The sequence below is a fragment of the Takifugu rubripes genome, chromosome 8, assembly GCF_901000725.2.
Source record: "Takifugu rubripes chromosome 8, fTakRub1.2, whole genome shotgun sequence".
NCBI lineage: Eukaryota > Metazoa > Chordata > Actinopteri > Tetraodontiformes > Tetraodontidae > Takifugu > Takifugu rubripes.
Window position 1 is genome coordinate 7,975,942 of NC_042292.1, and position 12,764 is coordinate 7,988,705.

Genomic DNA, 12,764 nt, shown 5'->3' on the forward strand with positions numbered 1-12,764 from the left:
ATTAACTCTATGGATACTTTGATTTTTACTTTTTCCATGTCATTTCCTCTCTTTTGAGTTGCTTTTGCTTCACGTCCAAGTGGCTGCAGATGATATCTGCTGTTTAACTGCTGTCGAGTCCAATTTACTGGGAAGATGTTCGCCATTAACACACATCCCAGTCCGGCATGGTTTGAACAACGCTCCTTCGAAAGCTCCATCAGCTACATGTAACATGTAATAAAAGGAGAATAAATGGTTGAATTGTCTGTCAGCCATAAGTTCAACTGGACTTTGATTGGTCACCTTTGGAATTTTGAGATTATTTCCACTGTAAATGGACGTAAATCGCCCGAATCAGCATTTTTTAGGAAACACTCGTGGAATAAACAAACAAAATTGGTCTTATTCTGGGTCGCAGCTGCATGGAAAGCTTCTGCTTAACCCTGATTCCCAAAAGAGTGGCCCACACACCCACTGATCCCCTCCTCCCCGTCCACAGGAGTCCTGTCACACTGCGAGTTTGTGCTGCAGAATGAGGACGGAACTGGCACATCAATAGAAACAATAGAGTGTCCTTCGTGCTTTTATTCTCTCGGGATGTGAAGATTTCTGGAGTGATTAGAGGTCAGACCTGCATACAGGGACCTGAAAAGAAAAAGACGTAATTTCAGTCTAAAATAACAAGAAAACTGTTAAATCTTTGCAGATGAGATGGTGCGTTTGTGTTCTTTGGTTCATGATCACAATAGAATGCCGCTGCTGCTCACAAGCCCGTGCAGAATTCATGTAGACGGAGGAAAAAAATGTGTGTGTGTGTGTGTGTGTGTGTGTGTGTGTGTGTGTGTGTGTGTGTGTTCATCTGCAACATTTTAACCTGGTTCACCATTAAAGACCTGGAGATAATTTTCTGTTCTCTGCAACTGGAATTTTTCCAACCACCAGCCCTGAAAGGAAAATGCCTCATTTTATGTGAAATCTTTGACTGAGCAAGCAAATCAAAAATCAGAGTTTCCAAAACAAAAGAAATAGAAATGAAATAAAAGAAGGATGCAGGAATCTGTCCTTCCTATGTAGGAAAGTCAGAACTCTTGGCTCCACACTTTTCTAAACCCATTTATCTACCTGTAATTACTGGTAAGGAAAAGTAGTCGAGGGAATTGATCCATAGAAGTAAATAAATTCGTCTGTTTGTGCAGCTATTCAAGTCTGGAGCTCGAGAGGCATCAGAACACCCCGACACTCAATTCCTTTCAGGGCAAGCGGTTTTGTGTGCAATCATTAATGTTTGGTTGTTGCTGAATCCTGAATGTGGTGTTTGTTTATGGAAGCTACGCGGTTAATTAAAGTGCTTCTTTTCAGCATGTTTATCACCTATTAATACCAAGTTAATTAAGTTGAGTGAGACGCAAAATCGCGATACGTGTTCAGCGATCTCCCCCTGTTGGTGATCATGGGAAACTGCACCCGTGTTCTTAAATGGTGACAAAAATAAGTATGAAGCTGTCTCGTTCAAAGGGAAAATAAAAGACAGCTAACATTTTCTTCCGGAGAGAGTTGTTTCAAAAGAAAAGAATTCTGACCACAGGTTACTACTTACAAATATTACAAAAATTAAGTGTTTGTCAGAAAGGTGTACATTTGGCAAAGGAAGGCGAAATGGGACTTGAAGGCGAACTTGTATTTCTTGGTTTTGAAATTTTAGAGACAATTTCAATCATTTATAAGCCGAATATGCTCATTTTCACCCAAAAAAAATTGGACTTTATTAAAGATACTTTAAAATACACATTTTTGCAACCTCTTTCGAATTATTGTTTTGAAAGTATTTATAGTTCATACGGCCTAATGAGTCGGATGGATGGATGGATGGATGGATGGATGGATGGATGGATGGATGGATGGATGGATGGATGGATGGATTCTGGAAGCATCACTTTTTGGAATGACGAGAGCCGCATTCCAATTCGTGTGTAAGAAACCTTTTTAGTCATCTATGTTGACACGATAAGCGCGTATTGAACAAAATATTGTTGACTGCAGGCAGGAAAGAAGTATTCTTTTTAAGCAAAACTGCCTCAACGTTTTAATGTCGTCATTTTGTGAACTGTTGTCACATGTTTTTAGTTGGTGGAACTCGAATGCGGAACGATTTGGAATCCGGCCTTGTTTGGGCCCCCTCCACCAAAACAGGAAGTTTTGGAGTTAACTCCGGACCCAATGAGGGATTTGGACGGTTTAATTTTTTATTTGATTAAACAGGCTGACATCTAGCGCAATGCGCATCGACAGGTGATCACGGTGACCGCTGTGAATGTATCTGACTATCGGCTACTGTCAGTGGGATCTCTAACTTAAAAGTTAGTCGATTACGATGGTTAGCAGTTCGGCTAGCTCGCAGGCTAGCTCTCGCTAGGTCAGCCCGGCCGGTGCTGCTGTGCGGGCGGCAGCCCAGAATCGCCGTGTCATCTTGTCGTGTCCAAAGCCAGCCAGGCAGCACCCTGACATGAAAATATGGAGGAACGGAAACTGAAGAGAAAGATTCCCAGGACCTCCACGAACGCGGCTGCCCCGGCTGTGGGCTCCGCGCAGAAACCAAGCGCTTCCTCCGGCAGACGTCATGTCGGCTACAGCCACAATATGGGGGCTCAGTCCAGCCAGAAGAGCAAGAGTAGGAGGTAAAACTCCTAATTTTACTGCTCATAAAGTATGTCCAGTCCATGCAAAAGTATTGTGCTTTTCATATCTGATGGCATGTACTTTTCCTCCCATCTCTCATATTTGCAGGGGCGTTCGTGACAAATCCAGGTCTCACCAGGCTATGGGACCTAAATCGACCCAGAACCCGGTCCAGCCTGCTACAACCATCCAACACTCCTTTTTGACTGACGTGTCGGACGTGCAGGAGATGGAGAAGGGTCTTCTTAGCCTCCTGAATGACTTCCACTCAGGGAAACTGCAGGCGTTTGGTAATTCAGATGCTCCACAGGTGTCTGGGCATTAAAGCCAGCATTTGAGAAGGCAGATTAAGGGGTTTCTCTTTCACCTGGTCCCCTCAGGAAACGCTTGCTCCATTGACCAGATGGAGCATGTGAGAGAGATGCAGGAGAAGATGGCCCGTTTGCACTTTGACCTGTATGGTGAGGTGGACGAGATGCCCGAAGACCAGAGGAAAATGGCGTGCGACACCAACATGGACAAACTTCTCCTGAATGTAAGAGTGAGGCCGAACAACCAGATTTCAGTGAGGATTAAACGGCTGTGTTTGAGTCTTTAGCTGCCTGCTCCACTTCTAAGGTTTAATGAGGGGTATTTACCCATTCTTGTCATCAAAATATATTAAAAAGGCCCTCTTTTAACATTCTATTTCAGCGTAAATACTCAAACTATGGGGTAAAAATTCTGAAATATTGTGATTATTGGAAGCTTAAAGTTTTATTGACACCGATTAATCATCCCATAACTCTAAATCCAGATCTATAGGTGAATGAAATACTGATATTAAAACATCTTTAATGCACAAGTGAAAAATTATTACCAAAAATGTCAGAACAATAAAATTATCAGTGTCATTCCCTCAGAGCCCTTTAGGTGGCGCCATGAGGCAGTTTCTATGTTTTACACTGATATTTTGCTGTGTTTCTTCCCAGCTGGAGGAGCTGAGTTCTTCAATGTATCCTTTTGGGCTAAATTCAACTGTTTCTCACTTGTGAAAACTTTAGTCTGTTTTTTTCTTTTACTCTGATTTCACCTCACAGTCAGAACTTAAATCTCGCTGAGTCGCAGGAGCTGCCGCGTGCTGCCAGCGTGTGATTTCACCATCCTCCTTGTCCGACTCGGCTGAGGTGGAGTTCACGCACAAATTTGACGCACTTTCTCTCACCAGTGTTGCTCACCAGCGCCCCCTGCCTGTGTGTGACAGATGGACGCATCCGAGATAGCGTCACGTAGCGTTCAGGGTCGGTCAAAGGCAGTTCCTCTAAGCTGCAAAACATTTTAGAATCGCACTGCTAACCAAAGTAGAGTCCGTGTGAAGCTAATTGATTCTCCAGCATAGAACAAGAGAATGTCACTTCAGGTGGAAGAATGAACATCAAACACAATCGTCAGTCTAATCTGTGAGATTAGAGAAATTCATCCACTTTTCCTACATATCATGTAAATATGTGGAGCGACCTGCTGCGAGCATCCTGATCTAATGCTGCCTCAGTATTTGCACGTATCCATGCCAACGTGACACATGATGCACATCATCACCAGTGTGACTGGTCCACTAGGGACGTCACAACCATGCCTTTATCGTCACTTTTTTTTAAAAATCTTATGAATAATTTTTGTTCCGATATTCTCATCAAATCTGTTTTTATTAATGTGATCAACTGATGCTGTTTTGATTGCTTTTATTGGGGATGGGGGGGGGGGGGGTCATCTGCCGGAAATGTTTTATCAATTTGTTGATTTTATTTTTGACTTAATAAATGTTATAACTGGAAGTTTGGGTTGTGTTTCACTTGTATTCATAATTAGCACTTGCGTCCAAACATTAGGTACAAAACACAGTGAAAATGCAAATTAAAGTATGAAATCTGGGCTTGGTCAATCCCAGAAGCTAAATGTAACATAAAAAACAAGAAACGGCTTCATGAATAAATGATAATTACGCAGCATGCTTAAAGGACACAATAAACTGTGTCTCCATCTAGTGGCAACACTTTTCTGTCCTGAAAGTTGTCGATCCTGTGGAAACCCTCCCTGGTTGGAGGGTTCAGGCTGAGGTTGGACTTGGGTTTAGGAGTCGGGAGTTTATCTGGGAGGGGAAGGGACAAGGAATGCATTTTATCGATGAAGGTCCTCACAAAGATAGAGGTATAGAGATGTGTGTGTGTCGGAATGTGTTGTCCGTGCGTCTCCACGGTGACCAGGGGCCAAAATGGCACCGCAGCAGAACCGCTGTGCGCGAGAATAAAGCCAACGACTTTCTTATTTTCTCGGTTCTCGGCATTGGTTTGGGTTGTTGTTGTTTTGTTGTTGTTATTGTGGTGGTTGTTGCGCTTGAGCTGATGGACAAGAGCGTGACTGCAGTCCCGCACTCGGTGAAGAGGTGGCAGCTGAGCGGGACCGACTATGACCCGGAGACGGTGCGCACCCTGCGGAGCCGCTTTAGCGCCTGGACCCCGCTGAGCGACAAGAGGTGCAACCTGCAGGTGAGCGACGGTGTCCGGGGGCCTTGACCGAAACTCTCCTTTAGTCTTGACCGAAACGGAACCAGGATTTAGGTTCTTGTGACCCCGCGTCACGATGACGCTTCCGCTCATCCCTAATGTGGAACACCTGTTTGCACCTGTTCGCACCTGCTGACACCGCGTCCGGGAGCAACTACGGGAAACTAAAGTTTCAGGAAAAATGAATTCGCCGTGTGGAAAAAAAATTGGTAAATTGTAAAACAAGTAACTCAATTTGATGGTCCTGTAGATGCCAAAAAGCATCGATGAGTGAATTTAATCGTAATTTGTATAATAAATTGCAAGCAAGGTAGTTTTAGCTAGCTAAATGTCTCGGAATAGTTTCATCCTGACCCCCGAAACCAAGGTTTTCTTCTCCTCTGTGTGATCCAGCTGTTTGAGGACAGGGTTAAGCTGGTGATCCGCTGGTTCGACCTGTGGACCGACGGGCAGAGGAAACACCTCATGTCGTCTCTGCTTGGCCGCTGCACCTCCTCCCAGCTCAGGTGGGCCATCCCCCCCCCCGTCCTCACACAGAATCTCATATTCGTTTGTCTAACTCTGAATTTAAACCCGTCAGGTGCTGCAGGGATTTGCTGATGGAGACTGTTCCCGTCACCCGGCTGGACTTCACTACGGTGCTGCCCCGCTTCCTGTCCCTGTATGTGTTGTCCTTCCTGAACCCACGGGACCTCTGCGCAGCTGCTCAGGTCAGCTGGCAATGGAGGTTCCTCGCTGAACAGGTAAGCCTTGGGAGAGAAGGGGCCAGCGCTCCAGACGTGGGTGAATATCTTCTCCATTCTTGACTCTCGGGCAGGACTGTCTGTGGACCAAGAGGTGCGTCCGGAGAGGCTGGTTCCTTCCCTACAGTCCAGGAACCAGAGAATACGGAGCCTGGAAGAACCACTACATTGACTGTGTCTCCACACTTCACTGGCTGCCACCGCGGAAGGCGGCCACACATTACCGGTCACTCCACCAGCGCGCAGGAGAGACGGCGGTGGAGGAAGAGAGGAGGCAGGGAAGGAAGCTGAGGCAGATGATCAGAGCGACAATACAGGAGGAGAAAAGTGAGAAGAAGAGACCAAACAGAAAGAAGATAACATGTGATAGTCGTTTGAAACCTGTGGTACCTGCAGGAGAGTCTCTAAGGACCCGGAGAGCATGGGGCAGCAACATGAACGTGATGGCGGCCAGAGGTGGAAGCAGCCAGAAGGGGAGATCCTGCTCTGAGCTACCAGTGAGCTCTTGGTCCTCTGCCTCCGGGTTAAAAGCTGTTGACTCATCCAGCATCTCTCAGAACCACGAGAGACTCGCAACCCCCAACCCGAGCCGGTAAATGACACCTTTACCCTTGTGACCTGACCTGACCTGTGTGACCTCACCTTTACCTGACCTCAGGTGCGCAAGGGTTCCAAAAACTTTTTTAAAAGTCCTTTTAACTCCCACCAGATCACACAACGCATGCGGCACGCTGTCATCGTTCACCTACAGGCCTCCCACTTCGCCCCACATCCCCGTCGTCCATCTGCCTCCTCCCGTCCTCCTGCTGCTCATCTCCAACAGAATTCCTGCCTATGAGGTGAGTGAGAGCTGGACTCAAGTGAAGGTCAGAGTGGTCTCCAACATCTGTGCCCTTTGTTCCAGCTGATTCTGTGTGGGGTGAAGGCTGGTGTCACTGTGGTTCTGTACGACCACAGAGGGACGCTGTCTGCTCTGCTAACACAAATAGAGAGAGCTGTATCGGGGCAGCGAGCTCAGAGACTGGGCCTCCTGGCCCCTGGAGACACGGAGGAAGTCGGCCTCCTTCACAGTGAGTAGCAACGATTGTTGATATAACAATAAAACAATTTTGAACGTTCATATCTGCTTGGACAGACAGCAGACTTTCAGAGAAGACTCTGCTGACCCAGGAACAGAAGGAATTCTGGGAAAAACTGAGTGGCTGGGTGGTACCGGGGGGGGAAGGTGGAGGCATTGACATCTTCTCGCCATTGGCAGCAACTGGTTGGTAAAATCCTGGAGTCAGACTTGTGTATGTGTTTTGTGTCTCACCGTCCATCTTCCTCCTCTCAGGGTCAGGCGTGGCTCTGATCCAGGCCCTGTCCACACTGACGGGGCTCCAGGTCCAGGCACCGATGGGCCTTGCCACCGGAAGTTTCCAGAACAGTGAGTCGGCCATAGATGGGACTAGTTAGTCAGGTTCATACGTTTAGACCAATAGGCTCTTCTCCCTCGCAGTCCTGAGTGAGTGGTCTGACGGCAGCATTTGTGCCGGACCCTCCACCCGGTGTCCAGCTGCCCCCGCACTGCAGTTTGTGATCGAGAGGGTCCTGCAGAGCTGGTGCCTGCAGGCTCAGTGGATTGAGGAGGCCCTGGAGGAACTGAGGGGCCACCTGGAGCCACAGCTCCAGCGGCTCAGCCTTCAGATGAGGGGCCGAGCCCTAGGTGAGTCTCAGGTGTGTTCAAACACTAATGTTCCATTTTTGGTGACTTTCTTTAGTTTTTAGGCCATTATCTGTGGGAGAGACTCCGCCTGGAGGAGCTTTGCTTGTCCAGAGATCTCAGTAATGCTCTGACAGATGGACTTGCTGCTCTCACGAAGGAGGAGGTGGGACCAGTGTTCGTACATCAGTAGGAACCAAAAGGCCCTAAAGTTACTCGTGATTTCCCTCCCTTACCAGTCCAGACCTGTAGAGTTTCTTGCCAACTTCCTGCAGCAATGGGGGGAAGATAAAGAGGAGCATGAAAAAGGCAGTTTACCAGGACAGGGTGGCGTCAGCCCGGTCCCTCGCCCAGCTCAGGTGAGTTATCCATTCACACACAGCTGATGCAGCGTCCCGCTTACACAGCTCTTTGTCTTCAGGTGTGTCTGGAGTGGAGAGGCGTGGCAGCCAGAGAGCTGCACTACAGCGAGAATGTTTACCTGCAGAGGCTGAACGCAGTGCTGAAGGTACCCTCTCCTCACCGCCGTGCTTCTGTCAGATCGAAAAGTCAGAGAATCCGGTTGGTGTCTGTTTCTGAAGGTGTACCTGGAGCCCCTGACGGCAGCTCTGCAATCAGGAAGAACCATTCTGAGCTCCACCGACCTCCACATCATCCTGGATCCTGTCACCTCCATCCTGGACATCAACAGGTAAACTCACATTCTTGTGTCACGGCACACGCGGTGTGTGTGTGTGTGTGTGTGTGCGGATTACATGCATGAGTGTGTGTTTGTGTTTCAGGGAGTTCCAGGTGGACCTGGAAGCCCGACTCCAGCAGTGGGGAGCTGAACAGTGTGTCGGAGACGTGATGATGAAACTCTGCTCGAAGCTGAAAGTTTACTCCAACTACCTGAACAATTACCCCACCGCTCTCACCGCCATGGACAAGGTGCCCAAAAACCCAAAGATCGAGGGTCCTTCAAATGATTTTGGCCCCTCGTCTTGTATTTTAACGGGTCTTTTGTCTTTCAGTGCAGAGAAACCAAACCTTTGTTCCGAGCCTTCCTGAAGAGAGCTGATAGAACTCTGTCCACACACATGCTCAGGTGCCCCCCACCACTCACCTCTCTGCACTGTTTCCATGGTGACCCAGTGACCAGATGACTCGAACAGTACTGTTCTTCTGCGAAGTCTGCAGGAGCTGCTTCTGTGTCCGTCGTGGAGGATCCAGGAGTATGTGACCCTGCTGCAGGCTCTGAGCGTGCACACAAACCCGGACCACCCCGACCGCCTACACCTGACCTCTGCTCTCGCCACACTGATGACATACAGAGACTTCATCCAGAAGGTTAGGTCACACATTTCTGTCTCTGTGGACCTCTATAGACATAATGCATTACCCAGCTCCTGACCCTAAACCCCCCCCCCCCCCCCACCCCGAAACACAACCTTACCCCTAAAACCATCTATAAACCCTCAGTTATTTGCAGTTGTGAGGACCAGCCCAAATGGCCTCACTTCATAAAAATGTCCTAACTTTGCTTGTACAGTGAGTTTTGGGACTCGGTATGTGGCAAGTGCCAACACACACACACACACACACACACTCACGCTGTGGAATTTTTATGATCGACCTTGTTCGCAGCTGAAGAAAAACTCGGAGCGAGACACCCTGATGGAGGAGACGCAAAAGATGATCCAAAGCTGTCCGGTAAAAACACAGCTCCCACTTTTTACGCCTAAAGCGTGTGATGCGACACGTGCGCTTGTGAGCATCCGTTCATGTGTGTGTAGAGCCTGAGGGGAGGAAACAGGCAGCTGATCTTGTCCCAAGATGCTGTCTTGCTCAGAAGTCGTGGCGAGCAGCTTCCGGACTCGCTCAGGTAAGGAGGACGCACCTACCTGAGGACGGAGTGGGCTTGTCCCCGAGTTGTGTAACTCAACAGAATCTGAACCCATCAGGACCTACGAGCAGGTCTGTGACGTGGGCCTGTTCCTGTTCAACGATGTCCTGGTGCTGAGTCGGCGGACTGTCCATCACAGGCCTTTTACCCTGGCCCACCGCAGCACACACACCTTCCTGTCCTCCGCGCCCGTCAGGAGCCTGGCGGTGCGAGAGGTCACACACACTCGCTGTGAGTTCCGACGCTAACCACGCGGTTCATCTCCAAACGGCAGAACATGCAGAACCTTTTGTTCCTCTCTGCAGATGTGAGCCACGCCTTCGTCCTGGACGGTCCGGGTCGGTCGTGGGTCTGTGCCACAGAGCGAGGACAGGAGAAGGACTACTTCCTGTCTGCGCTGCGGTCCACCATTCGCTCAGCTCTCGGCTGACACCGGGTCAGGGAGGGCAGAACTCCAACAGGACCAGAAGGTTAGGCGCCACTGTCAGTGCACCACGCAAGTCACATGACCTGCAGATGTTTGACACTCTGGTGTGACAAGTTCACACCTCTGTGTTGCATAAACAAGCTTGACGGTGCGGGATGTTGTTTTTATGTTACACAAAAACAAGACACTTGAACCAACAACTGAAGTGCAGTTGAAATGTGGGATTTTGGTCGGAGTTTTGTCCTTACGCACAAACTTAAGCTCCACAAATCAACGTTACATTTGCTATTTTATTCACTTTGTCAGGTTTTCTCTGTCAAAGTTCCCCCAGATGTGTACTTGTCCTGCCCAAGTCCACACGCAGGCGACTCGTGTGGACTTGGGACAGCTAGGTTTCCCACAATGCATTTCACCTGATCCAGCAATGGCAATGATAAAATGATTTTAGAACGCTGTACCTGCTTAGTTAGCATTAAGAAAATACCTAATATCTTCTGTAAAAATATTTTGGACATTTGACACCAGAAAAACTGATATTTTATGCTTAATCTGTACTTACATTGATACTCTAAAAGGTCTTCAGCTAATAAAGCTCCTTTAGTGTTCGTTTTAAATGCTGATTAAAAACTGACGAGTAAAATATTTCCTGATTTTACAGGTACAAAAAGATCTTTATTGATAACCAAAAATGACAAAAAATATCACAAAGCTCAACACCAGCAACCTAAACTGTACTGCTATGTACATTGTTATCACATCTTTAAAAAACACAGAACAAATTTCACCATTAAAGCTGAATAAACACCCGGACAGTCCGAAAAAGAAGAGTCCTGCCTACGTTCAGATCACACTGAGCTCTTCTTTCTAAAGCTAACGCACATTTACAGGACACATCGATCACACAGAAATCTGCCCCCATTTGACAGATAATCTTCCTGATCTTCAGGTTGTTACTTTCATGACTGATGTCACAGTTTCCGCTTGATCAGGTGAGGGTTGTTGTGCACCGGCTGTTCTTTCATGGTTGTCGACGGACTTTTGCTCTGCGTGTTTGTTGTGGTGCCGTTTGTCACCTTCTGGTAGCCGAAGCCCTTCGGTTTGGGGATTCTGGTGGGTCCAGGACGTCGGAATGCTTCTAGAGGGATCTAAAAGAAACCGGAACAGTTTCAGTGTTTTAGGTTTCAAATGGGTGGAACAAAAAAAACAACAATAATTTGTGGGGCAGAAAGCTGCAGTACAGGTGATGACCACGAGATGGAGGACAATCTGTTCAATTGAAAAGTTCTGCTGTCTTAAACTGGTTTTTATGATTATTTCTGCAGTCAAAACCCCATTTTATCCTCATGAGATCTATATTTTAATTGCTTATTCGATTTGTTTTGTTGTGTTTCACAAGGCCAAGCAAAGTTCTGTTGTTTATTACTGGAATAACTATATTTAATAATAGTAATAAAGCTCATATGATTTTGATGATATAATTATATAAAATATCAGTTTAATAAAAATATACTGATACAAGATTAATCTTGTTGCTGTGCTTGAATTTAAACTGTCTCCTAATCAGATCAGTAAAAGAAAATAGTTGCATAATCAGGTGATTTTATCAAGTAATTTCTTTTTTTTTTTTAAATACTGTTTTTGTTTTGTTCCTGGTAAATCTTTTTGTTTTGGGGTTTTTTTTTTTGTTTGTTTTTTCTGAGGCGGGGGCTCTCAGACAGTTAAACAACGTTCTGCTCCGATTATTCCCAATCAGCATGTTTATGTGCACGGCGCCGTATCAGTCCAACGAGGTGCATTACGGCTGCCGCCTCAGACCTCCTGCTGTCGAAACTGTGTCCTGTTTACAGGAGCCCTGAAGATATTTCCACTGGGTAACCATGACAACCGCTCGTCTCTCTCCTGCAGAGCTTTATTCGAGGCCTACAAGTGCTGTGGCCCAATAGGAGCAATTATCCAGAAAACTTGTAACCACACTCACCATCCTGAAATATGGCACAAAAGCAGGATTGTGATGCAACAGATTGTTTGTTTTCACACTGTTTCGAAAACAAAAATATCGGCGATATTCTCCTCCTATTGGGCTTTTTTCTAGAATTGCACATAAACTTGGAAAAAGTTAAACACATTTACTCTTTAGTGAAAGGGATTTAGAGAAAAGTTGGAATTCTGAGTCAGAAAAAAAATAAAGAATTTGCACAGAAGGAAAAAAGAACTTTAAAGCTTTAAAAAAAGGAATTTAATTTTATGTAATTATTTTATTTTAAAAATTGCTAATAGTTATGATTTTTGTGATTAAAAGCACAACTTTTGCATGTGAATAGATGTTTGAATTGGCAACAACGAAGGTTGATGAAGTGTGTTGTTAAAATACATCATTTTAACATTTTCAGATCTGTTTTTGAGCTGATTTGAGAGTAAAATCATGTCTAAACCTGAGAAAAATCAAACTTTTCTTTATTTCCCTCACACGAGTGCACGTTTTGACATTTATTCTGGAATTCAGTCATTTCCTTTAAACATAACCTGTTCTGCTTGCTGCTCGGTTGTTGTTTTGACGTGCAAACAGGCAGTAAAGTTGTGTGTTGTGTGTTTTTGGAGTATCGGCGGTGCAGCAGGAGTTCATCTAAGTGCTTCCTCTGCAGCGCCGGCTGTTGCCATAGAAACCAAACACAGCGTTTGTTTTGGTGTGAGACAGACTTCCAGCCTCGACCCGTCTCTCACACTGTTGTGCAGCCTTTTGTTCGGAGGCCTTTATGGGTTTGTTGCGCCCGCCGGTCAAGGTGGGCAGATTCCTCTGTGATGGTTA

At 46.5% G+C, this 12,764-nt stretch overlaps 3 protein-coding genes across 11 annotated transcripts in view; 2 read left to right on the forward strand and 1 right to left on the reverse strand.

Moving 5' to 3' along the window:
- The first annotated feature begins 1,923 nt into the window (after nt 1–1,923).
- Nucleotides 1,924–4,472, forward strand: ccdc28a (coiled-coil domain containing 28A). 3 transcript variants are annotated; one of them, XM_029839869.1, is made up of 5 exons: nt 1,928–2,657; nt 2,767–2,948; nt 3,039–3,193; nt 3,563–3,652; nt 3,738–3,789. In XM_029839869.1, exons 1-5 carry the CDS (start codon nt 2,494–2,496, stop codon nt 3,756–3,758), a joined length of 612 nt encoding a protein of 203 aa, XP_029695729.1. In that variant the 5' UTR covers nt 1,928–2,493; the 3' UTR covers nt 3,759–3,789. The 3 variants fall into 3 exon arrangements, with proteins under 3 accessions (XP_029695728.1, XP_029695729.1, XP_003966705.1); XM_003966656.3 differs by having other exon boundaries at nt 1,954–2,657; nt 3,630–3,652; nt 3,738–4,472; XM_029839868.1 differs by having other exon boundaries at nt 1,924–2,657; nt 3,563–4,472.
- A 271-nt stretch (nt 4,473–4,743) lies between these two features.
- The window catches only part of ect2l (epithelial cell transforming 2 like), a 44,297-nt gene continuing 36,276 nt past the window's right edge, over nt 4,744–12,764 (forward strand). For all 6 annotated transcript variants that reach the window (XM_029839863.1, XM_029839864.1, XM_029839865.1 and 3 more), the window contains exons 1-21: nt 4,744–5,183; nt 5,595–5,707; nt 5,782–5,944; nt 6,019–6,271; nt 6,341–6,536; nt 6,654–6,783; nt 6,849–7,014; nt 7,080–7,208; nt 7,278–7,370; nt 7,443–7,649; nt 7,712–7,812; nt 7,886–8,005; nt 8,068–8,154; nt 8,228–8,337; nt 8,429–8,576; nt 8,660–8,733; nt 8,819–8,975; nt 9,273–9,338; nt 9,422–9,510; nt 9,590–9,762; nt 9,837–10,001. In XM_029839863.1, the coding sequence (XP_029695723.1) occupies nt 4,809–5,183; nt 5,595–5,707; nt 5,782–5,944; nt 6,019–6,271; nt 6,341–6,536; nt 6,654–6,783; nt 6,849–7,014; nt 7,080–7,208; nt 7,278–7,370; nt 7,443–7,649; nt 7,712–7,812; nt 7,886–8,005; nt 8,068–8,154; nt 8,228–8,337; nt 8,429–8,576; nt 8,660–8,733; nt 8,819–8,975; nt 9,273–9,338; nt 9,422–9,510; nt 9,590–9,762; nt 9,837–9,961 (3,075 nt within the window). In that variant the 5' untranslated portion in view covers nt 4,744–4,808 and the 3' untranslated portion in view covers nt 9,962–10,001. The remainder of the gene's footprint in view (nt 5,184–5,594; nt 5,708–5,781; nt 5,945–6,018; nt 6,272–6,340; nt 6,537–6,653; nt 6,784–6,848; nt 7,015–7,079; nt 7,209–7,277; nt 7,371–7,442; nt 7,650–7,711; nt 7,813–7,885; nt 8,006–8,067; nt 8,155–8,227; nt 8,338–8,428; nt 8,577–8,659; nt 8,734–8,818; nt 8,976–9,272; nt 9,339–9,421; nt 9,511–9,589; nt 9,763–9,836; nt 10,002–12,764) is intronic.
- The window catches only part of filip1l (filamin A interacting protein 1-like), a 36,665-nt gene continuing 34,738 nt past the window's right edge, over nt 10,838–12,764 (reverse strand). For both annotated transcript variants that reach the window (XM_029839860.1, XM_029839861.1), the window contains exon 6: nt 10,838–11,103. In XM_029839860.1, coding sequence (XP_029695720.1) covers nt 10,927–11,103 — 177 coding nt within the window. In that variant the 3' untranslated portion in view covers nt 10,838–10,926. The remainder of the gene's footprint in view (nt 11,104–12,764) is intronic.